We start from the raw sequence: 26,592 nt of genomic DNA on the forward strand, positions 1-26,592 counted from the left end.
TACTTGGCTTTGAAATGACGATGTTGAAATAAAAATCCAGCACCATCTGACTGGCAAGAAAGTACCAAAGTTCCAATATGGAAAAAGAAAGATAGTCCAGCAGAATGTTAAAATTACTCTTCGATCCAGTTACTGTCCTATACCATGAAGATTTTTAAACGCATTCTTGACAACCGTATTCGCGGGACCGTTCAAATAATCGTGAATCAATCCGGGTTTGGCAAAAACTGCAGAACTACCGGCGCAATACATGCTGTGCAGTTACTCATGAAGAAAGACCATAAAAAACATCGCCCACTTTACACAACATTTCAAGATCCAAGGAAAGTTTTCGACTGAACTAATCATAATAATGGCACCTAGTACTAGAGGAACTCGTGCACTAGGTTGAATTCCTCTATCGCAATCACAAAGTAAATAAGTAAGTAAAGTTCGAAGTGTGACGGGTATATCAAAACCGTTTCGTGTCTTTGTCGGTGTCATCGAGGAGGCACCCTCTAATCACTCCTCTTTGTTCTTGTTATAGACACTGTCCCACGGGACATCCGATATCAGGTGCCCTATACACTACTTTATGCAGATGATGTTTTCCTAGCGTCTCATAGCAAACATTATTTCGAGCAACTTGTCTCAAACTGGAATGATCGCCTCATGCAACACGGTCTCAGGTTGCATCTGAATAAAACTAAATTTTTGACGGCCGGCAGCCATTTTCACTGTCAATGGTGGTGACCTGCCCAGAACTGAGCGATTTAAATACATCGGGTCAATGCTATTAGCCATTGGAAAACTTCTTTATGAAATTGCTTCACGGATTAGCGCAACCTTAATGAAGTAGCATTCCACAACTATTGCTCTTTATGATCGACGTATCAACGAACGTTTCAAATCTAAAATTTATCGCAATATCGTCCGTCCAATTGGCCTCAATGGTTCTGAGTGTTAGCTGACTACAAAACATAATGAACGGCATTTTGCGGTAATGGAGACAAAAATGTTGCGTTGGACTAGTGATGTGACACGCCTTGATCACATCCGAAATGAGGATATCCACGATCGATATGGAGTTGCACCAATCGTGCAAAAATTGTGAGAGGGGCGTCTTCGATGATATGGTCACGTAATTCACACTAACGAGAATTCACTTGCCAAGATTGGTCTGAATATCGAAGTTGATAGTAAGCGACCAAAAGGCCGACCAAAACAACGATGGCTTGATGCGCTGGATGGTGATTTGAAGGCATTACGATTCAATCCAGATCATGTTTTTAGTAAAATAAAATGGTCTAACCGATCACGACGAGCCGACCCTGCTTGTGAACCAGACAAAGGCTAACGAGAAAGAAGAAGGCATTTTGATTTTTAGCAAGAAAAATTGCTAACTCTCAGTCACATTCGGCAGAAGAATCCTTCGATGAATTTTAGGCCTTGTAGTGGAACGAACAATTCCGTATTTCGTCGTATATAATGACGAAATTTATGAGCATTAACACGACCTTATGGTTGTACATAAAATCCGGCTTAATAGATCACAATTGGCGGGTCACTTAATTCACTATAGGTAAGGATGATCCAGGGTTTGGCGGAATCTGCCTGAGATGGAACGATGGCGTATGCCATGACGCTAGACAGCTTTTTGCGATGTCGAATTGGTGGAGCCCTCGGTGTAAAGCTCTGCGGTTCCTTACTAAGACAAGCCTAGACCGGGTACCGATTGTAGCGCAGTTAATGGTTATGATTGTCACTTAGAGACCAAGTGCTGTGCCCTCAAGGGATTCGTTTTTCCTTAAAACGTCCTCTAATTTGTAGAGAAAGCTGTCATCTCATTTCGTTCAGGAAACAATGTCCTGGGTATCTAATACGCTCACAGGCCCCTCCTTGATAGTTCCATCGATGCTGTGACCTAAGACGGACAATCATTTAAAGCCAATTGAACCTCCTACGAAGTTTGACGAGTGTTGAAAGTCTGGAATATAGATATTACATCTGTTTGTTATGATTTTGTGTGTGATTATGGACCGTACATGCTAGAAGTGGTGAAAAAGAAGAAGGATTGATCAATTAATTAATGATCCCTAGATTTTATTGCTGTTTATTTCTTTTTAGTGAATTATATATAAAATCGTACAAGATCAATATCAATTCTCTTGCAATTTTCATAGCTACAAAATAACTTTGATCCTAGAAAATCAATGATTCAACCTGCTTTATCAGGCATAACTTAACTGCGATTAATTCACCTTTAATGCGATTTTTTATCCACATATATCCGATGCTATTGAACGGAATGAGGTCGATGATTCTTGTTTTGAAACATGTTCGTTATTTTCCTTCATTTCCACAACTTCTCCGCTACACTGGCTCATATACGTTAACAGATCCTTTAAAGTTGAGGGATCAAATTTAATAAAATAATCAAGTAAAAGATCGTGTCCTGCGGATACCAAAAAATGTGAAAAAACACTTCATTTTGCACTTAAGATTAATACAATATTTTACCAGAAATGAACTCGTCTTCTACCTCATTATTACTGGCTACATGACTGATTCCTGATTTCCTTGACCTGCTGGATATTTGAGGATCATAGTGGCTGTTATCATACAAAACACCGACTTCACCCGAGATTCCGACGTCAGAAGAATCCTTACATGCCAATGACTGTGATATTTTTTCTTGGTCTTTCCCTTTAACCCTTGGTCCGAAAGACTTCGTTGTGTATAGTAAAGCCTCTAAATCGCTTTCGGACCTAGCTGAATGCAAATCCAATTCAAAAGCATCTTCAAATATTTCAGAATATTTCTCAGAATCATAGAAGTTCCGAATTTTATTGACCAATTTTTCGGAAAGCATGGTATTTGTGGGTCTCACCATCGTCAACAAACTTCCGGGATTTGAAGTAATTTCTCCGACATCCATTGGTTTTATGCATGTCTCCTCGTCATTCTGTTCGACTTTATAAAACAACCCGATCTGGGCTAGCTCTTCGAATGTGAGGTGCTTGAATTCAAACTCTTGGCAGAGTCCTTCAGCTACTGAGGTGTGATATACGCAAATACTATGTATCGGATATTCAATATTGAAAACATAGAACTCGAATTGTATCCGGCGAACTTCGAAATAGTTGATTGTCTTAACTGAAAGCGTCATTGGCAGGCTGGGCTTGCTATTCAATTTGACGTTGATCGCTTGTAATAACTTTTCTTCCATTTTTTTCAATGCTTGGTCAGTGTACAGATTCTCATCACCAATATTGGACTTAGATTGGGTACTGGACGGAATTTCGATTGAATCAGCTTCTTCGAATGTTGTTGGTTGTTCCTTAGCGAAGCTCATCATCGATGGAGGGGGAACCAACATTGCTCCCCCACTTACTACACTCAGGTCAGAAATACCACCAAAACTAATACTATCAGAACGATCCACTGTCTGTGAAGTTTGCGAATGCGAATTTTTCTCCAATATCCCCCCGCGCACTTTCGATTTCTTAGCTCCAATGACGTCTGCCTTTTCTTTCGTAACTTCTGTTTGGCAATTGTTTTCGCTAGATACCCCAAATCCTGAGGTAGATCCAACGTTTGTAAGAGCTTCCGTTGAACCTTTTTTGGAGGACTGTGCTGAAGTATTGCATGAAATTGAACGACGACTGAAATCATGTAACAAAATTAATGATTTCATTTTTCTAACCGGAATACAGCTTGCATATGAGGTGCTCTGCTGTGTGGGATCATGAAACGCGGCAATGATTCCATCCTCATCACTAACTGCCTGTGGTGCCACTACTTCCTCATTCTCCCAAATTTCCTCTAGTAGCAGATTTTCAATGAATATCATTTCTGATTTATTTTCAATTTCACTTCCATTCAAGCTTTTTTCTGAAAAGGCATCATTGTTTTTAATGTGTACTTCAAGGTTCATTTGCAAAACTTGTTCAAGCAAAGCGCAATCTCTTTCATCGAGATAGTGGTGCCGGTCATTTGATTCCACGATTCGTGCCAACAGCTCCACATCTTCCCGTTCGAGAAGTGCCTCATCTTCACTGATAATTGCTTTCACGGAGACTTCGTAACTATCAAGAATATCCCTACAATAATCCAACAACAAAGGGCTTGGTGTACGCTTGATGGACTGATTTGCTATATTATTTTTCATCAGCGCTGCCGCCTTCGGTGGTAATTTCAGATGGTTATCAACAGCATCAAAACAAAGAAACTTGCTACTCGAGAGCAGACGGCTTAACCTGGAATCCGATAGGTTTTTGAAAACTAAAGTCTCTGACTCAACTTCGTTTAGATTATAGAAAACTTGTGATCTGCGAAGTGGGCCCTGACAAGGGCTTGCTTCTGGAATTTGCTGGTATCTGCAAGAACTCATACTTTCTGGAATTTCTGGACGGGGAATTTTTGTGTTTTCGTGCACTTTATGATATAGGAAACAAGCAATTAGTCGATGACATATGAATACACCTTTTAAAAAGGTGACTACAACCAAAATTCAAACAGTTTCTCTATTTTATTAATGACTTCCACAAAATCAATTGTGATCAAATTAAAGTTGAAAACTATTTTTAAATTCGTCTGAACGTTAATTATTTGTTTAGAACAATTTCCTTAGAGTCTCAAAATAATGCCATGTGGAAAAAAACAGAAAAATCTATACAAGGGCCTTGATTCCATCAATTTCAGGTGATGGAAGGAATACAGTAACGTTTCGGCAAAGGGCTAAAGTTGTGATCAGTAGACTACAACATAGAGGCCAACCAGTGTGTTCTGCTCATAAGTTGCTTCCAAACTGTGGGATGTCCGTCCTGTCATCCTGTTCCTTTACGACTTCAAAAGAAGAGAAAAGGTAATACAATGAAACTCAGGCAGCTAGATTGATTCAGCAGCTTCAGACGAAATTTCTTGCGGAACGGAATCCTCCCTTCAGCACTCGTATCTCGAAACTGTGAATAAAAGGATTAGTCCTGTGTTCAATGCCGTAGTCTTGGTTATAGGTTTGTCCTACGAAATTTAGTGTTTATATGAGCAGGCGCATCGTAACCAACTGCCAAAAAGGTTGTTGAGGCGAAATTATCTTAGTTGACGAGCTATGTAGTGGTGATACTGCATTAGTCGAATTTCTTATTAAAATTTGACACCCAGGTGACACCCACACGAGGCGCAGTATTTTCAGATAACGGGGGTTTTCACATTAGGCTATCCTTAGGTGCATGACTGCTCTTCAGGTACAAGAGCTAGAAGTTCGGTTTAACAAAATCTTGAGTATTAAATCAGTAAAAGAGACTAAAATCTTTTTCGATGAGAGATCCTCAAGACTGACAGCCTGCACCCTGACATCAAAATTGTTAGATGCAACCATGCTGAAACAATTCTGATCCCAGGACCTAGTTACATTCATTTTACAATATCAGATAGATGGCAAGAAGGGAAACGTCGTATCTGGTTACTTACCCCATGATTCTTTGTGTCCTCCATGACGCAAGAACTGAGGGATCTACGAATATGGTGGCCTTGAACTCAACTCTTTTCAGCCTTGATTTGTGATACAAAATTATTAACGAATTTTATAATCATTTGTAGTTAAGAGATTAGATATTGTCTGCTATTTGTAGTCTAGCCTAAAATTTATAGATCAGTAGCTTCCTCCAAGCTATCTCTCTATTGACGGAACCACCATTATAACTTTATTTTACTAAACATGAGAATGGCGGAGTTGTACAGAAAAACTATCAAAAAACCATCATAGAAAATCTGGAATAAAAACAAGAAATGATTAACAAAAATACACAACATAATCATGGTTCGGACTAGAATTACTGATACATTCAATAATGTGTAAAAATTTCAGTCCGCTCGGTTCAACAGAAATTTAGTTGTACTTCTTACCAGTTGAAAAAATGTTGATTCGAGAAAAGAGTTGATTACAGACTGGTGAGTACTAAACATAATCTCAATGTTAGACCACAATTATTTATAATTTGATTTGACTATTCCAAACAAGCAGATTGCGATACAAAGACGGAATCCTAGGAAAATGGATTGGGCAATGTTCAATGAACTCCTTTGCAAAAAGTACAGTTCCCTAGGTGCCTAAAAACACACTCAAACGTATGCAGATGATGATTTTAGTCTGATTCACTTGATAGTTGGTACCTCAGGCACTGACTTTGAATAAATCCAAATAAAACCATCATGGTGTTTTTACAAAAAAATAGAAACTGCTGTGCCTTCCATAGATAGAGAAATAACCCTTCAACTCTCCGAAGAAATGAAATATCTCGCAGTTATTCTAATTAATATAAGAAACATCTTTAGAACAAACATATAGCGCAAGGATAAAAAGAGCTCTCACAGCTTATGAGCTATACAGGCAGACCTTTGCCTCGACTTTTTCCTTGGGACAGTGGGCCTTCAGGCTGAAATGTAAAACCAACCTGAGTTATTCAGTGGTTAAGGGGGAGAGGCATCGCAATCTGCAGCAATAGGCCAGCAGCAAAAATCGCTCAGGAATATAGAAAACATTTGAACTCTATTTCTAGATTCAATAGGGTAAAACTGTTCTGGGTGCCTGGTCACTGGTGTAGAAGTAAATGAAATCTCGAATGCTACCAAAGAGGGGTCAATTTTCGCCATGCCCGGACCGGAACCAACAATTGGAGTGTCAGTAGCATTGGCTGATACTGCTGTCGAAAACTGGCATCAAGCTTCCCATAATGGCAGTTGGTGGAGCCTTAATGCTGCTAGACACACCAAACTTCTCCGGTCAGAACCAAACAAACATACTGCAAAGTTTATCCTGTCAAAAAGCAAGCAGACTTGCAAAAGTGTTGTGAGCAGTTTGACTGGCCTTCATTGACTATCTGGAGATATGTTTAGAATAGGAATTCTATAAGATGATACTTTCATTCTGTAATGAGGACGCGGAACCGGCATAACATTTTCTATGCGTGTTCCTAGCCTGGGGACACATTACACATTTTTGATACTGATGTACTTTACCTGCCGCAGGTAGCAACATATCCACTAGCGCAAATCCTGCGGTACAAAAAATATATCTGGGATATTGCGTTAAACCACTACAGTCGGCGTGCTCAGATGACATGCCCATGTATATGTGTATTATTACTATTTCCAGTAAACTTTCAAAATATAATAATAGACTATTATTATTTGCTTTATCTCAGCAGATTTTGGTATGAAAGTATTTTGAGACCTAGATATCATATATGATCATCATCCTAATGTTTCTTAATTTTTTTGCTGGGTAGTTTTTAACAATAGCTCCTTAATTTAAATAATTTTTTTCCCACTACTTCAATCAACTATACAGTGCTTGCAGGTAACGTGTTAATGCAGGCTTAATTTGGCTAACGACACGTAAACTGAGTGTGATTTACAGAGCAGCCCTGAGAGAATCCGTCGTCTTGAGAATGATTAACATCTTGGGACGAGAAATGGAAAATATTCATATGTAACGCCATGTCCAACTTTCCTTTATCCCAAGCCAAAAAAAGGATCAATAAATAGATAGCAACAGCAATGGGACCACCCAAAAAGGTCGAAGAGTGGCTGAAGAGAAAGCATGGAGAATTCAGTTATAAGCATTTCATCTGACTCACCCCATCGCGATAATATTCTGAACCACACAGAGCATGTATTGTTACACTATCGGAGGTTTGTGGAAGAAGAAAGTCCCGACAGGAAAACCAAGGTTTTCGAAGAATACTAACAAGCCAGGAGGATTGGAATCCGATCAACTCGATGATCGAATCTATCCAGGGTAAACTGCTAGAAGCCACTATGAAATTAAATGAGACCAGGGAAGCGTGGTTACATAGCGCCACGTATAGAAGAAAGAGGACTTACCTAAAGTGAGATAACTCCTGTGATATAATCCCTAGTGGGAGAGCAAAGGGGAGTCGTTGGTGATTTTAGGCGGGGGTTATCATGAAGCTGGAGAATAAAATTGTGCTTCATGTGATTGCATGCGAAGAAAAATTGAAGTTTTGAGGGTCTTTGTTAATTCTTATGACCCCCCTTCGTCTTGATCACCTCTCCATTTCGTGCGGGCATCGATTGGTATAAATTTTCAGTAAAATTGTCCAGATTTTCATCAAACCTTCTCGTTTCTAAAGTTTTTTTCTAGATTTGCTTTGTCCCTTATCGATCTTTATTACAGTAGCCGCTTTTTAAACACTCATAAGTTTTCTATGGGGTTTAAGTCTAGACTATTTTCTGGCAATGGCAGCGACTATATGCCAAGCTCCTGCTCCCAAAATGTTACCTGTGAATAAGAACCGTATTGGGATAAAATAGATAACTTACTTACTTATGGTACCAGCTCTATGATACGGGGCAGAATCGTCCTGAAACACTACCTCATGTAGTGCTTCTACCGTGCGAACAACGCAATTTTCAATAACTTTTTGTACTTCTCTGCGTTGGCACCACCCATTAGAAACGAGAAATGACCAATTCCTTTGGATGTTACGCATCCCCACACCATTATATTACGTACAACTTTTTGGGTGTTAAATTTGTCTCCTTTTCTTTTTTGCACTGGGGACTAATTCTCTACTGCTTTCACCCCATTCCCGCAAACCAAGAATATGGGCCTTTTCCTCAATGCTAAACCTTTTCCTCCCTTCGCAGCTATTCGAAGAATTAACACACGGAGAAGCAGATTCTTAGCCCGTGGGGATTTTAATGTTAGCACACTCATTGGGGATCCAGAGTGATCACTCCCAAGGCAAGATTGTTTTTGGACGTGCGAATCCAAGACACTAGACTTAACATCGTCTCATCTGGACAGTACATTTACTGGTCAACAGATCGACGAAAAATCCCTGATTGATTTTAGTAAGAGTTAATAACGAGATAGCCATGCGGTGAGCTTTTTTCAGACCACTCGCTCGTCATTATAACTCTGCGAACATACCTCCTATAACAATCTATTCAAAAACGAAATTAACAACCAAATCAACGAACTGATTGAATTTTCGTAAGTATATAAGCACTCATCTGCACATCAACACTCCCTTGGAAACCAGAGGTGAAATAGACAAAGAATTGTTGAAATCCAATGAAATAATGACCGTAGCAACATAGCTCTGTACCTCACGCCTATGTACGGCCAAGCTTCCAAAAAACAGTACACCGCATAGCATACTGCAATTGGTTCAAGCAAAACGGAAGTCGAGAAGAGAATGGCACGCTCGCAAATATCCAGACCATAAAAAAACAATTGGCCAGAGCATGTCGATCGCTCCATTAGTTGCGAAGTTACTTACAAGGTTTATCACCTGATTTTTCCCTGTGGAAAGCTACAAGAAAATTCAAAAAACTTGCTCAATGTGAATCGCCACTGAGATCAGCGGACGGCAGCTGGGCAAGAAGTGAAACGAAAAAGAAGCGGTATTTACAAAACACCTGCAAAAGGTATTTATTTCTCCCCCACTTGCCGGAGATGTAGTCAAGGCTTCCAAAAATATCCATGTTTCTCATTTAGAGCGAAATAAGTTGCTCAAGTCTTCAAAGAGCAAGTGTATTTAACAAAAGCTCAAGGATATGACCTAATTACGGGAAAAATGTTGAAGGAACTTCCAGGTATCACAGTCACTCACGTGACCCATATATTCAACGCAATTCTTATGCCTACCCTATATTCCTAAGACTTGGAATGTTTCAGGAGTTACAATGATTCCTAAATGCGAGAATGTGGGGACGAAAATAATAATCGTAGACGCAACAATCCGTCGTGGATCAAGGCCTTAAAGGTGTGCTAAAGCATTCCATTCAAGACTTTAACGGTGCACTACAGTACACTGTAGAAGCCAATGTGGTCAGCATTGCGCTCGCCGGAGATTATTACCCTGATTCGATTCAGGTACTTATTCGCAGTTGAGTCGACTGGTATGCGACATCCAGTCACGATAAAAAATCCCTCTGCTACTAATAAGATTTGAACTACAACCTCCCACAACGATAGCCCACAGGTTGCATGCTACAGTCCTAAAAGTCTGCGACCCTTGCTCTCAAAGTTGTTTGAAAAATTACTACTTTCAAAAATATCCCCACATCAAGTGGAAAACAAAGTAATTATTCAGCAACAGTTTGGCTTTCGGGAGAAGCAATCGAACAAGCTCGTAGGATGGTCTCTGAGATAAGGACTGCACTGGAGAGTAGAAGGTATTGCTCAGTAGTCTTTTTGGATGCGGCGTAAATAATTTAAATTTAATTTAAAAACTGAAAGACGCTGATCCAGTATATAATATTTTCATGGAATTTTGAAATCTTTTCTCTTGGGGCGCAAATTCCGGGTGAAAAGCTTCACGCTGGAATCTCCCAAGGCAGTGTCCTTGGACGGATACTTTACCTTGAATCTACCACCAGATCATAAGCTAATATTCAACATTTCCAGATGATACTGTAATTTTAAATATCCACACCAATTTGCAGATTGCATCAAAAAAACTTACAAATCCACCTAAGATGAATTGAAAAAATGGAAAATTCGCGTAAACGAAACCAAGTGCTGTCATCTCACCCTTTCATCATGAACCGGCAAAATTGCACTAAGGTCTCAATCAATGGTTTAACGGCCCCTCAGCAGAATGATGTAAAGTACCTCAATTTGCATCTAGATAGACGACTAACGTGGAGAAAACATATTGAGAGGAAGGCAATGCAAATGTAGCTGAGAACAAAAAGTATGTATTGGCTTCTAAACAAGAACTCCATGCTGGGAGTCGACTACGAATGCCCACTCTACAAATTCAGCTGTGGGGCTTGGCGTGCACATTTAACGTGTGTACCTACCACCAAGAAGACCGATCTAACTTAGCGAGATAGGCAAGGGAGGCTTTGGAACTGCAAGTAAATGTACAGGGACGAGGACACACTATTCTCTATTTAATTGTACTATTCCAGTAAAAATGCAATCAATCCATATAAAAAAACTAAGGTGAAGAATTAAAAACAAATTTCAATAATAAATCCTATATTCAACTTTCCGCAATCTTTTTTAATTTCTTATTTTTCTTTTTAACTAATTCACTTTTGTCCAAATTGTTCTGGAAGAAGTTAGCTTCCTTTCTAGCTTGTGACACTTCATTCAGGAGTCGTTGCTTATGTACAGCCTGCTCGTACCTCAGCCGTTCACTCAGATGAATCCATTTGAAGCGCGGCAGATACTTTAAACTCCACAATGAATCGTAAAACTGTGATCGCTTCCGTGTCCCAATCTGTGTATTGTTAAGCATTTCAGCGACTTTCTTCGCCACCCGTTTACTCTCAAATTCAACCCAGCCTTCGGTAAAATGTAACCGTTTTTTCTTCTTTTTAGTTTTGTCGCCACCTGCAAAATACGAGAAATTGCAGAAAAATATGTTGCGGTCGGTATTTCATGAATTTACCTGGGAGCTTTTCTGGTTGAAGATACACCCTCCCGATATCGCCGTATGGACTTAGGTATTCTCGGAGCCTCGTGACATTCATATGCTTTGGGATATTAGATACGTAAACAATACCCTTTTTCCGTTTTTTAGTTCGCTTGATGTCTGAGGATGGAGGAGCTCCGTTTGTTGCACCTTGATCTTGTACGGGGGATGACTTTCCTTCTTTGTCGGATCCCTCATCTGATTCAGGGATTGTTGTATCAAGTCTAGCATCTAAATCTTCTTCAACAAATCCTCCGCTAACCATCCTTGCAGATCGAAGAGCCAACGACCAGATCCCAAATGCTTCTGACGTATTGAGGTTATGTCTGCCGTGACAGTTCGCTAATGTCAACTCTATACCTGTAAAGTATTGCCATGTCAAGCCAAATTGCTGCTTAGGATCGAATCAACCCGTTTTGAACCGTGAAAAAATCTGAGTTGATCTAAAATTTTGGGAAATTTGTTGATAATTTATCAGCTTCAAACCTAATATATACTAAGGGGGTTGCTTGTAGTGGAGCGAATGTATTCATTTCTTGGCAAGATACGCGAAACTATTCATGAGTGCGGTTTGAGTTTAAACTGCAACTGAAGCGCACTCTCGCTTCGCGTAGGTGAACACTTGGCACAACAATTACTCACATCCACTCAGGTGTGTGGAATTCTCAGGAAGAATCCGCGCCAAGCGGTCGGTGGTTGACTCTCGCATATACTTTTAGTACTTGAGTGTGTAACGATTCGAATGGTTGAGTGTGCGGGGCAGGCTCCGCGATGCATTAATTTTGTGTTTTTAAATAACCGGCGAAAGGGCGGATAACTTGACGTACTCCGTGGAAAATGTTCCGAATCGAGTGAATGAAGTGAATTTGCTAATTCCGTTGCGCTGAGTGTCGGGTGGCCCCAGCGCCAGTAAAAAGAGGCTGCTTGGAGTGGTGCAGTTTGTGATTCTACCTGTTTGTCAAGTTCACTGAAGACGATCGCGTCCGCGGCTCCCCGCGATCTCCCTTAGCAGTGGAGGTGATCTGACGGTTAATGGTGTCTCCTAAAAGTTATCTTCTGCAATTTGAAGCGGGCAGCAATCTCTCGTGTCTTACCCGGTTGGTAACGTTCATTCAACACCAAAATATATCCTTGCTCGTCTAGAATATCGAAACTAGCACGGTTGAAGCTCGTTCCCATAATTTAAACGGCTGTAGTCCCCACAGTGCATCAATAAGACTCCAGCGAAAGCTGCGGGAATACCACAAGCGGACGTTCCTCGAATACTGGAGGGTTGAACAGGACCACGCCAACTTGAATAAAAATATCGAGCAAAGGACCACGGGCAAGATGTTCCGTGTGATGCAAGTGTGAGTGAGCTCGACGTGCATTTTGCGCTGTGTAATCGAAAATTGCGGCGTTGCCATGACAACGACTATTCTGTAAACAAATCGAGCATGCCTGGTTGATATTTGTCTAATTTGCAAATGTTCTGTCGATAAATGTTAATGGTTCTCCGAATTCGTAGTATTAATTTGTGCCAGAATCCTGCTGCTACCATTCGTGTCAGAATTGGAAGCTGCAACTGCCATGCGTATTCAGCTCGAGTGTCAGGTGAAGTGTCAAATTTGCATGATTTCACAATGGTTACATCTTCCATTGTCAATATTAACCCTGATGTTACCTGCTAATGAGTATAGTGTTTGAAGCTCCTCGAAAGTAATTAAATGTGTCCTCACAAAACCGGGGAATGTTCAATGGTCCTCGTATTTTCCAGTATCATGCCAGTGGATTAAACAAAAAGTGTTATTTTCTGTTTTCCATTTTTTGAGAAATTCAAATTTAACGGCTAAAAAGAAAGGAAATAATGAAGGTTACTGTGTGTTTTGGTGCTGTTCGTGTGGTTGTTCCCTGCGGCAACGGCGAACTTCTCGTGCGCGATCTAATCAACGAGGCCATTCGGAGATATAAAAAGGCAGCTGGAAAGGTGAGTGCATAGTGTGGAATCTTTTGGTATTAGGATATTCTTCGCAATGAGAATAGTTGGCTTGTCTTGCGCCATATGCGAGGCATATGTTTCTGAACCAATGAAAGAAGCACTTGATCTAAGGACACCTGTTGTGTATAGAGTGTTATGTACTTTCTTTAGTAAGATCCTTTTCTGCACGTGTTCAGGTTTAGGCTCGAGAGTACACCTAATTCTCTTTTTACACGATAGATACGTTCCCAAAAAAACCGTGTAAAAACGATGTTAACTAAATGGAAAAATAGTAGAATGATTCCGGACCTAAAATAGTAAAGAACAATAAACATTATTAAAACGTTCATATTAGAATTCACATTAAATATATTATAAAACAAAAGAATAAAAAATGTGAATTGGATTACAGAAAATATCAATTTATTAATATAAAAAATTAAAACTACTAAACACAACAACATTTTATTCATCGTCACTTTCGGACAACAAACATTTGCGTATAACTGCAATATCACTGCTATCGCTTGAATTTTTTTGTTCATCATTTCATCTTCCATTGTTGATAATTCAGCTAATTGCGTTTGATTTCGTGATAATCTATTATAAAGTTTCTTATAAGATGCCATTACCAATTTCAGTTCACGTTGAAACTTCGTAGTTCGTTCCTTATCAGGATCATGTTGTTCAAAATAATGCAGTGTTAATACCTTCTTTAATTAGAGTTGCATTTAAAACAGGAAGATCCTCTTGGTCATTATTGCTATGTTCTCTTTCATGATAAACCTCAAGGGTGAAGTCTACAATTTCATTTTCACTCAAGCTACTATTTACTAATAATTTGTCTAGATCTGCGGATGATAGATCATCGAATCCATCCCCACCAATTATTCGTGCCAATGTAATAATGTTGGCAAATTCGGCGTTATTATGGGTGACAGAGTCTTTGGTTTTGACACACACAATTTTTCCAACAAGAATTCAAGGTTCATGGCTTCTATTCAGCTAACGCTAGCCAAACTGGGTTAATGCACTTCATAATTGAATTTTTTGTATATGTCAATGACTTTTAACCCCTGTTAATGTTATATACCGCCAATATACACATTGGGACCTCTTTCCCAAAGTATAGAAGTATATTTATGGTTTCGCTAGCTTCTCTAGCTTATATACTTGTACGGGTAGTCCCCAGCCTCGTCTGAGTTTTACCCCGTACTGCTCCTAGACCAAATTAAAAGAAGAACCTCGTATATTATAGATAGTTCTTTATTAATCTTTTCTATTATGTAACCTTTTGATTGCGTATAGATTTGTACAATCTACAGTGGGCCAAAATCTAACTATGAAATGTCCTAGAACTCCCGGCTGATAAGCACACGAGGTTCACTGGACGAAAGCGCAACAGGCTTACGGCCAACTGGATTTACTACGCCTTTCCTAATAAAGTCTTCGGCATTAAGCCAGGAGAAGTCTATCCTAAAGAAGGTTAGAATCGGCTTGGAGCCAACTAGTGACCAACCTGTTCAGTATCGGAACAAAAACAGGCCACTTTCCCTATCCTCAACTCAACTATTATTTGAATTTTGTGTTTATTAGAATCGGCAAAAGTTCATAATTGAGTAAATTTCAGACATCAATCTTCGTAGCAATAAAAAACCGCGATTCATTAATATGCAAGAATTGCATAAAAACCTATACACAAACAACAGCTATTACTCGAAACACATGGTTGGGGGCGTGCGAGTACTCGGAGTGAAGCAGCATGAGCGCTCTCCATGCTGGCTCATTTCGGGATTGTACTACAGCTGCGTACCAAAGTGTCTGAAGCTTTTAGCGTGAACGTTTCATATCATAACATCCCTCATTATTATCTGGTTTGTCTAGCAGGTTCTGGAATGAACGTCTTATGTATTATGTTTTAAGCATAGCGATTACTCCTTGGTCTAAGGATTCTATTAAAGATATAGTATTAGGCGGCAGAAAACAAAATTGAACATTTGTGTGCTCCAAAACCAGATGTCCAGGCGTATTATCGAGAATTAAAAGAACTTTAAATTCTTCACTCTGCACTTGTGTAGTGCCCTATTTCAGGGTTGAAATATTTCTAAAACCATTCTTTAGTGGTTTGAATTAAGAGGTAGTTAGTTAGCTAACGTTTTAAGTAAAAGATTTGATTTTGAAGATAGTTTTCTTTATTAGTTGATAATAATGGAAAATATATGCAATACGGGGGGGGGGGGTGCTCTAAGTGTCCCTTTTTTCAGTGTTTTACCTTCTTCAGAAGAAAAATGCATATATTTTATATTACTATTGCTTGGATGAATTTCTTTGAATCGTTTGTAGATTCTTAAGCTTGTTTGTTGATAGTAATTCCGTCCAGGGATATTCTTTTTAAGGGTTTGCGTAAAACAAAACCTCATTAAGATCGGTTTATTCTGTCTGTCTATCACATGCATTTTTCTCGGAAAATGTTACTAACTTACTAAAATCATCGTAATTTGAAACAAGCATAATTCATAAGCAATCTCAACAATAAAACATAAAGTTTATTAATACCATTTGAAGCCAGAGCGGAGTACATTTTTGCGGTTGAGTACAAGAGCAAATTGCAACTTCACTAAACATATTTTATTTATTAGAAAATGTGCCACTTAACAGGAGGAGCAGAATGTGGCTTCACCATGATAAGACATTTCCACATAATTTCATGAACGTTTCATCGTTTCTTAACCACAAATATCGTAAACGGTGGAGGAATAATTATAGGCCGCTAGACCTACTGGACCAATTTCTGTGGAGGTATTTGAAAAAAATGGTTTAAAAGGACATCGTAAATCCCTTGGAGTCATTTCTAGAATAAGGCATGTTACAGAGATATCAACCAGAATGCCATTAAAAACGATACTTAATTTCAGGAAAAAACTCTCCTATTGTTTAACATGTTTTTTCATAAAAAAATGAATTAAAATAATTAGAATACAATCGTCTTTTAATTTTTCAGACTTCATAATTCGCACTCATGTCGTGTTTGCGATTATTACCACCTGTAGCCACTTTCGGTCACACTGCTCCCAGGGCAGAAGTAAGACTGCCGTGGACAAAACCGCCAGGCACTTTTTTGAATTTTTGGGTATTCATCTAAAAAAAGAAGGGGCCCCTGGACCACAAATGTGGATGAAAGTTTCTTTCCAATTGGTCTGGCCCGACATCAACTGGATGCCGACTTAGGGCTCCTTGAATCCTCAAACAAAAGTAAATTTCTCTGTTATTGTGCAAAAAATTCAGTGTTTTTTTCATTATTTTTATGGTTTACACTTCCAAGCCAATAAGTGCCATAACTAAGATGAAATTATAGTAACAAAATTTTATCATTGTGAAACAGAGATTGCTTATTTGTAAAAAAAAATAGTACATTATATGTGTCAAAATTTGAGAAAAAAAGATATGATGGGTTTAAATTTATATTTTTTTGATTTTTTAAATGTTAAAGTTAAAACAAGGAATTATAAAATTTTCTAGGCTGGTTTTTGTTTGCTGCAAATTTTCTAATAAAGTTTTAAAAAATTATTACAGTATTGACAGTAGTAATTTTTCAGTATGAAGTCCGAATCATAACCGGTAAAATCAGTTTCCAAAGTGTTCTTTTCTATTTATACAATAAGCTAACAAAACGAGAATGTGTAACATACCCATATAAAGCAGACATTTGAAGAGAAAAGCAGGATACAAGAAGTAAGAGGGTCAAAATGCGACTTTTACCTGCCGCACTATATACACTGGTCACTCATTTTTAAATTCGAATATGACTTTCATATTCTTACCACATATTTTCAAATGTATTTTAACCCAAATCAAAATCAATAATAAAAATTTTTATTCATAAAAAATTGAATCCGTCACGTCCCCTTAAATTCCTTCGAAAAAAGAAAAACGTCGTGGGCGTAAAAGGAAAATCCATGAATTAAATGAGTTAATCAGAATTCACTTACAGTAAATAATTTGAGAAAACACACAGGAAACAGTGAATTTAAGTCTCACTTTTTTTGCTACTTAAGGGAATTAGTGGAGTGGCAAATTCCAGTAAATGCATTCAATATTTTCTTCTAATCATGTCTTAATATGCAATTGACTGACACGGATTTAAAAGCATTCCATTCAGTTCCAAGAAAACGCACCCCAAATCTTTATATTGCCTCCACCATCTGTAACTGTCTTCGTCGAACATTTTGGATCAATTTCTTGAATTTCTCTGTTGTGCACAAATATTCTCCTTTCAGAACCTACACGCTTAACTTACGTTTCATCGCTGAAAAGGATACTTTTTAACTGCATTTTCACAAATACTTTTCTTGACGAACTGTTTTTTTCTACAGTACCGTCCAAAAAGCTGGTCATCATTGAGTTGCTTCCTCACAAACTTACTTCATACTCTTTTCATTTGGGCCGATATTTCGCTTGAGTTCACAAAAAGATCTCCTTTATTTTTTCTGACCCTATTTTTGTCCTAGTGAATGGTGTAATTTTGCAACAGCGGATTGGTTTTTTTTTTGTTTTTTCTACATAATGTTTCTTTTTTTTTCAATTGGACAATGAATCACTCGACCCATAATAAATATTAAACAGTTTTTAAATATTATTTAAGTGGAAAAAAGGACCACTGCAGTAATTTCTCAAAACAAAACATTACATATAAAATCAAAGTATCTTTGAGCTATTCCGCCTCAATATTTCCTAATGCTGCCATATATGAGCAGTGTATGGAAAGTACTGACCACTCCCACTCGAAAGTTTCCATTCCTGTCTACGTTGCGCTATTGGGATACTCTGTTCCAACATTATCCCGAACAAAAAGCTACTGATGCATACGGGTAATATACCCAATGTCACTTTGAATAGGAGTGACCGTACTCACTCACTCACTCCTATAATCAAGGCTGTAGAGAGAAATTCCAGGACGGGGCGAAAATTATGCGAGCTCCTTTATTATCACTTCAGTTTTGGCTATATCATTGGGTCTCTCGAGGAAATTCCGGATCTGTGGAAAACCACCTCCTTCCTGCTTCCTTCCCTCAACCCTGTACAATCTGAAAGTATATCGCATTCCTCATTTGGGCCATGTTTTATAATAAGTATGCTCTAAGATTAGATCAAAATTTAGAACCACTCTCGAATGTTTGCCAGTTTAAAAATGATGATGTTATTCTCAATGATAATGAACAGCAACTTGTTATGATGAGTATTGTTCCCGTATTTTCCCTAGCTATCGACACAAACAATGAGATAACTGCGAATATTTCCCATGGCGCCCCATAGGTGCGCAGAACAATAAAAGGTTTACCAATTCTACGTACCAACGTAATCGTCCGTAATTTTCATAATGCGGGAGAGATCTTCCCTGCCATGCGCGCTCTGTATAGTTTGGCACATGTGTCAAGCCTTGGTTTTACCACGAACTTGAACTTCTTATTAGGTTTCCTTTCGGGGCCCTAAGTTTTGTTGCCGTATCCTACTATAAAACTCCAGGAGCTCTGTGATTACTATTGTTGCATCTGTTAGGTTTTATGTCTGCTATGACAACTCTATTGAGGAATGTGCATCATCATTATATCATTGACTAGCGTTTTGTTCTGCAAAAATTTCTACCAATTCGAAAACCTGACTAAACCACATCTTAGCTGGTTCTTCGCTTTTGCTGATCATCTCAACGGTTTCCCCCTTTGTAGCCTCGCTGGCTCCCTCCCTAATTATAATAATATTTCCTTATAAATGCCTGTTGGGATAGTCATCATTAAAGACATGTTTTTCATATAATTTTCATTGGGGTGCACCACGTCCGACTGCACAAAACATAGAAATGAACTGCTTTCCGTTGCGGTTTAGCTAGTGATCAACAATCACGGGCATTGCAAGGCTGCCGAAGCTTGTTTTCGAAGTCTTTCAAAATAATACTTGGAGGAGCGTAACACATCGCTTCTTTTTTCCATGGCATGTCGTAGTTCTTCGCAAGAAACCCTTATCTCTAAACTTCTGCATCGAACGGACTGGTAATTACCCAATACACACTTTCGCGAAGTATCATCATCATTAACGGCGCAACAACCGGTATCCGGTCTGGGCCTGCCTTAATAAGGAACTGCAGACATCCCGGTTTTGCGCCAAGGGCCACCAATTCGATATCCCTAAAAGCTGTCTGGCGTCCTGACGTACGCCATCGCTCCATCTTAGACAGGGTCTGCCTCGTCTTCTTTTTCTACCATAGATATTGCCCTTATAGACTTTCCGGGCTGGATCATCCTCATTCATACGGATTAAGTGATAATCTGGGCCCGAGGGAATCATTCCGTTCCACCCCCTCGTCAGGCCTACATACAATGTATCTGTACACAAATTTCCAGGTCAACGCATTCGTCTTTATTCTCGCATGCATCGAAACATCGGATTGTAGTTTTTTCTATAATTCAGATTCTACCGGTCCCATGCCTTTTGAATAGCTGCTTCTTTGTACTTGAAAATTGTGGAGCGTTGTCAGAAGCACTTCGCATTATGACTATCCATACATTTTCAATTTAATTGACGGCGGGCGAAATAATCAGAACAGGTCTATCTTTGACAGCCTTGCTACTGTAACTTGGGTGTTGTCCTGCAGAAATAGAACACCGAAAATATTACTTCAAAATCTACTCAAGCATCGTTGTTTTTCGGATGATCAAAATTATTCGGGCATTGCATATGTCTTAAGGGTATGACAATTAGATATAACTCTGTAATATTCGATGAATAGTTTGATTGAGAAGATAAATTTTGATGACTCTGAAGATTCGATAAATTTTCATGAATTTGGTTTGTATCTTCATTCCTTTGCGGTGCTGCGTTTTCTTTTTAAGGTTTTGTGTGAAGTAGCTTTGTACTGATGAAGGGAGTAAGTTGCTCCCGAAATATATATATACATAATAAAATGAAATTGTAGTTTGGAGTAAGCTACTGGTCTATCAATTTTAGAAATAACTACAAACAGAAGGCAATATCTAACATTTCACCAGACAAGCGTCTGTGTCTGCCTTACATTTCAGTCAGACAGATGTCTAAGTCGTCTTCAGACATCAGCAGGGCAAATGTTTCCATCAGGCCAATGTCTGTTTCAGGCAAAATCTTTTTCTACAGCAGAAATGTCTGTGCATGTCTCACTCATCACGTTAGCAAATCTGTCCTGTCGGTCCCAGTGGGTGCGCTCCTTAAGACGTGTATCACGTCATCAACATATAAGGTGAACTTATATGAACGGCGGGGTCCATGGGGACATTTTAGCTTCCTTTTTTTTTGGCTTTTTTTAGTTGTTTATATATCAGTATGAATTACCCAAGCAAACATGTCAGTTCCAGTGGTATTCACTTTAAGTACGTAAATGTATTTATAATAATAATCGTTAATGCAACAATTCATATTGGATCAGGGCCTTGAAGTATGTTAAAGCATTTCATTCAAGACCGTAACGGTACACTGTAGGAGGCAATGTGGTCAGCATAACATATAACAACAAATCTCCTTGTCACCAGTGAGATTTGAACCGCGAGCTTCCGCTATGACAGTCCAGCGCTCTAACCACTTGAGCCATCCGGATACATGCATAAATGTATTTACTTAAAGTATATAAATGGAGTAAAGTGGAAATGTGTGAAGATGCGTTAAATCAATTTGGATGGGCAACATTTGTCCTTGTCCTTTATATGTACGTAAATATGTGCATATATCTGGAGTTTAACCATTAGTGGAGGAATGTTTTGCATTTTTACCTATGTATGAATGGAAAACCGTGCATAGGGAGTTCCTCACATAAGATGAACACAAAACCTTTTACCCGAAGCGCCCAGCTTCTGATATCTCGGCTTGCTTTATGTTGCCTTTCTTTCCTTCTGTATCACTCATCACAATAACCTTTTTCAAGTTTCTTACATTAATAATCTCTGTAATCAATCATCGGCCATCGTGCGATGCGTTTCGGGGAGATTTTTTTTTGAAATATGAGTAAATATAAACGATTAAACCAATGAGCAATTATTGGCATTTTAAATAAGAGATAATGTAGTTGTAGCAGTCGGAAAATAAGCTACTACTTTCCCCTGTACTCCTCAGCCACAAATTGGATGAACGCATTTGCTAATATCTAATGGAATGTTCAAACTAACGTTTTTATCGATAGGTGTACAACATCCACAATTCCGTTCATTCAAGTGTAGATACTACTCTTAGCTGTTCTGTAGTTCAGTTATGTATATGTTCGACTTAGAATTTAAAATACAATGGCCAATACGAGTTGCTTTCCAGACCTTACCTCTGGACGGAAAGTGAACCAAATTCATTCTCTCATAGTCACATATAACCCAAGGAAATTTATACAATTTTAAGCAAGAGATCTTGGTAAAAGGGAATCTTCTGCCTACGACATTTTTGTGGCAAAAATGGAAAAATGGTATTTGTGTGTTTGCCTTTAAAGCAAGTCTCCGTTCATGAATGGAGTTCTCCCATAAGTATCACTTTTAACTTAGTATTATGATAGTACAATCTGCGTCAAGGAATGACTAAGCATTGCCAAGTTTACCACTCGCTATTTCTGAATCGAAAACCAAACTCAATAGCAAGCAAAACGATTCAGCTGATTACACAAACAACTTAATACTTGGAAATGTCCCCAAACGTGTAGATCGAGCGTGAAACGTTTCACTTTATTTATTGAATGACTAATCGCAATGGTACAGATAAAACCAGTAGAATGCCTGCCTCATTGCTCAAACATGTCTGGTTTTGGCCCGCAGCATACCTCAAAGTCGGCCTAGTTTTATTTTTACAAATACCGTGGAACTCCTAACAAAAATAATTTCATAGTTACAATAGTCACCAGGTTATGGTTGCCTTCAGTTGGTTTTCTCATAAATGTTTGACCCTATGCAACGAAAATGAACGAGTGGTCTTGCCAGTTACAGACCCATATTTTCATACGTACAAAGGTTTCATGTGAATGTTATCCAGCTTAGAGATAGTTGCGCTGTAGAGCAGGGAGATTGGGGCCAGAAAGCTCAAGTGTTCGTAAATAGCAATAAATGCAACAGGCAGCATGCGTACTTTCCATTGAGACTCAATAAAAGACTGATAAAATAAAATTTATGATATTCCATAGATCTCATAAACCACAGATTTTTCAAAGATGAAGATGTGAACCAATAGATCGCCGGCCGTTTAATCGGACTTGCTTGTTTTGGATGGGGAGGTGAAAATTGAAGATTCTTGAACATCCATTAGAAAATACCGCAAAATCCCATGTTTCCTTGTAAAAATATTCTTTTGAATTACTTTGGCTAGGAGAAAATATTTTGGGGAAATCAACGTGAAGCTGAATATTGTAAGTTTTACGAAACAAGCAGAATGACTGGGTATCAATGATATCAACTAACGCAGAATTGGTCATTTAGAGAACAAAAACACTCGCCAGAGTTCTGAGCACTATTGGTAAATAGGAAGCAAAATCGCAATGAAAAAAAAACACCAACTTCAACCGATTTGTTTCGGAAGTTTTATCCCTTAGGCAATTTTTCACCTACTTTCCCCCCTGCAACTGGTTAACTTATGGCTCAATCTTGTGAGTGAATGAACGGCTATTGTTGAACTGCTGCTATCTTGAATTACTCAACAAAGCAAGACTGGCTGGCTGTATAGCAGATTGCTTGTATTGCCTATCTGTTCAACATCACAACCGGTGACTATGGACTACCTGTCTTTTTGGAGCTATGGATTGACCGTTGAAACTAGTTTTCATTACGAAAGGCTGCCATTGGACTAGGCCGTTTATAGTAAAATACACCACACCACCATATGCATGTATTTTGCGCATCGTCATATTTCGTCAAAAAACTTCTCTGCCCCTAAAGCAGGTGGATGGTTTATGCATTGTAGAATGACGTCACTCCGCCAAAGGCTCAAAATGAATTTCGAATCTGAGTTCTCAATAAGGAGATGTATTTTATGGAGTTCATTAAGGTTTTTGATCAGATTTACAGGTAAGTTTATTCGCAACACAAGCCAAAGTTGCCATTGGTGTATGTAAGTCTCAAATCACCCGCAAGCGTAAATTGCTTAGCACAAAGTGTGCAAAAAACTCCTAAAGCGAATCAAGGTACGAGTTGATTTTCTTTTATGAGTTCTTCGAATATCTTGGTGACTTTCAGTGAATTCTAGTTAATAATAATCAACAAATACTGCGTCGGGTAGTCGTCTCGTATTCGTCTTTGGTATGCGGATTTCAGATTGTGAGATTGTCGGATGCGGGACGTAAATGACTCAAGACGTAAGCAAATACAGGCTGGGTTTGTCCGATTGATTCATTCAGGGAGTGGTGGTTTTTAGATAGCTAGGAAGAAATGTTAGAATATGTTAAAGTTATATCAATGGATGTAGAAAATATAGATATCTGTTAGCTAGATATCTTATGTATGGTGAAATATTCAAATGAAACTGACAGAACAATTTTTTCTGTCTAGTTTTTAATAATAGAAGCAGTCATATTAGCAGTTTTTCGTGATGCTTGATTCAGATTGGGTAAGCTGTTGAGATTTTATAACTTTTGATGTTATTCCTTATTGGTGTTACGATAACTTTTTTAAATGCTGCTATAGTTACTGCGGCAAAGCTGATGTTATATATCAATAATAATTAATAATAGAATACCAATGTCTACCGTGGAAAAGCGTTACTTTTCCTCAAACTCCAGAGGGCGAGGCGAGGAGGTATGAAAGGAAGAGGGAAGTCCTTTCTCTCTAACCCGGTTAGAAATCTATGATAGTCATCCCCTCTCTTAAAAAGCTACCAAAGCAATTATCTTCGTTCGCGATTTGAAAAATGGCTACCCTATTCCCTCTTCACTCCTCCCCATCCTACGTGCCAGGGGCTTTCAGTCACACTGGAGCAAGGAGCCTTTCCACTTCCATATCTTCACTATTTCCCCCTTTCTGGGGTTAGATTTGGTGAACATGATCACCGTATTGAAAATTACGTTTTTCATCATTACTGAAGTATCGGAGTTTGAAGACTTAAGTGGCAGCTAGCAAGATGCTTGGAACTGTTCTTCTGATAACGCATCTTCCTTCTTTTCCCCGAAAATGCTTAACTCAATACTGTAAGTCTAACTTTCACATAATTAGAGGAAATGAGATGGACTACGTATGACTTCGTCTCCGTATAATCCTAACTTATCGCCTTACGATTTCCACAGTTTTGTTCTTCTTAGAGACGCACTGCCTCTTGCAACGGGGAAGCCTTTGTGCCCATTTAAGACCTGACACAACTCTTTTTATTTTATGATTCCGCTATCAAAAACTCTTAATTCGATCGGAAAAATATACTTCTAAAGCAGGAGTAGCAAGTTGTGACGATAATTATTTTTATTTGAAAATTGTATTTTTAGGGTCATTTTAAATATCTTACTTCAACCACACTCACCTGCTGATTAATGAATTCTAAAAATACTTCAAGTTGAATTTTCAACATTCCGCAAGAGACAAATTAAGATATAAACGCTTAAGGGCGAACCCAGTAACACAATCCCTTGTTTATGAAGTATTCCGCGATGGAGACAAATGGAACGCGCGTTTCGGGTATAAAGGTTTTGTGTTTAGATGCACCACTGTGTTTTTTCAGATTTTTCGATTGGATAGGTTCTGAGAACGAGACCTGTTATACTTTTTGGAGATCATATCACTTCCCTACATTTCACCCGAGATCAAATATGGGGCCAGTTTCGAAATCCCCCCTTCATATGTATGAGGAGCCCCTCCTCAAGCTCAACACAAAATAACGCCATGCTATATGTAAAGGGGTTCACAAACTACTCCTTCTCACCAAATTTCGCGATAATTGGTTCAGCCTTTTCCGAGTAAATCGGGTGTGAAGGAAGGACAGACAAACATGGAATCGATTTTAATAAGGCTTTGTTTTACACATTTGTTTACTAATTGAACAATAGCATTCTCTATGTTCTGAAACGATAGCCAGTTTTGGGTATCTTTTCACCACATATTACAGCGTGAAACTAAATCTTCGTCTGTTAATTTTTCAGAGACGTCATAGTCGATGTATGTTTGAAGCGTTACTTATTCTTTTAGGCCTTTAAATGTTTATGATGCAATACCTCGTTAGTTTAATCCCATATACTGTCTGAATATCGTTGCACCGCCAAATCATAATGAATTGACATTTGCTTCATAATTTAATCAACAGTTTCTAAAGATGGCAAGCGGATTCATCGATTTTAGCGATTTGGCGTCTCCACAAATTTTTCCGCATTATTTCTGTTTCTCACTCTTCTTTTTTAAGTTCTTCTTATTTTCCGTATTTCAATCAAGGCTTCTCTTACATCATCATACACCCAACCTTCTTGACAATAAAATTATCTCCGTAAGGTTTAGCATAAAAAGGTCTTAAATTAAAAGAAAATAATAGATTTTTTGCAGTTTTTATGTTAATGTTATTTAACACATTTTTTAAAAGCTGCCAAAATTCGACTTTTCGACTGATCCCGTTCGGGCCATAACTACATACATACACAAGTTCTACACAAAACTGTATATATATTTTCTTCTCCTTATTCATGGGTTGATAAGAAAACAGGAGAAGTTGGACCAAGTCTCAAAATAAGGGCAATTTGAACATCAAATATAATCCTGTGTATAGCAACATTAACAAAGGTTACATTTTTTATTTTGATTTCATTCTTTATATTCAAAATAAAAAAGACAGAAATCGATATGCTATTTCATTTTTGAGAAATCGCAATTTTCAAATCATTATTAATTGCGCTCTGAGTGTAAAAAGTGTACACTGGAACTGGAACAAGACTCATTGTTAGTAGCTACCCAATTGAGTAGCTCGAAAAAAGATTAACGTCCTTCAAAGTTTTGTACATAAACAAAGCTTCCGATTGATTGCAAATGTCCTGATTTCGTTGTTAGAATCATTTTTAAGCCTTAACTTTCTTTTTGTTTAAAAACCGGACTGTACAGTATTAGTCCAAGAACGATTTCTATATCACTCCAACGTCGAATTAGGGTGTAATACATAAGAGTGTCTTTCGTATGTATTTTTCTGTTATTTAAACGACAAATTCGCCTCAGATGAACCCAATTGCTCTAATGTTCCTGGCTAATTACAAAT

The 26,592-nt window shown here is 38.4% G+C and overlaps 2 protein-coding genes across 2 annotated transcripts in view; one reads left to right on the top strand and one right to left on the bottom strand.

The window, feature by feature from the left end:
• Positions 1-2,100: 2,100 nt before the first annotated feature.
• LOC119658102 lies at positions 2,101-12,162 on the bottom strand. The gene is made up of 5 exons (XM_038065368.1): positions 12,081-12,162; positions 11,415-11,798; positions 11,009-11,356; positions 2,500-4,479; positions 2,101-2,434 (listed from the first exon to the last, which is right to left on the bottom strand). The coding sequence occupies exons 1-5, from the start codon at positions 12,145-12,147 to the stop codon at positions 2,256-2,258; spliced, it is 2,958 nt and encodes a 985-aa protein (XP_037921296.1). The 5' UTR covers positions 12,148-12,162; the 3' UTR covers positions 2,101-2,255.
• The window catches only part of LOC119657906 (partitioning defective 3 homolog B), a 165,993-nt gene continuing 151,553 nt past the window's right edge, over positions 12,153-26,592 (top strand). The window contains exons 1-2 of the mRNA XM_038065070.1: positions 12,153-13,136; positions 13,195-13,404. Of these exons, the coding sequence (XP_037920998.1) occupies positions 13,285-13,404 (120 nt within the window). The 5' untranslated portion in view covers positions 12,153-13,136; positions 13,195-13,284. The remainder of the gene's footprint in view (positions 13,137-13,194; positions 13,405-26,592) is intronic.

The sequence above is a fragment of the Hermetia illucens genome, chromosome 5 (assembly GCF_905115235.1).
Source record: "Hermetia illucens chromosome 5, iHerIll2.2.curated.20191125, whole genome shotgun sequence".
In the NCBI taxonomy this organism is placed as follows: Eukaryota; Metazoa; Arthropoda; class Insecta; order Diptera; family Stratiomyidae; genus Hermetia; species Hermetia illucens.

Coding starts and splice junctions, on each gene's coding strand:
- LOC119658102 (XM_038065368.1), bottom strand. CDS start 12,147: ATGCGAGAGTCAACCACCGACCGCTTGGCGCGGATTCTTCCTGAGAAT. Junction 11,799..12,080: donor TTCCACACACCTGAGTGGAT/GTGAGTAATTGT, acceptor AATACTTTACAG/GTATAGAGTTGACATTAGCG. Junction 4,480..11,008: donor ATTAAAAAAGATTGCGGAAA/GTTGAATATAGG, acceptor TTTTGGTTGTAG/TCACCTTTTTAAAAGGTGTA.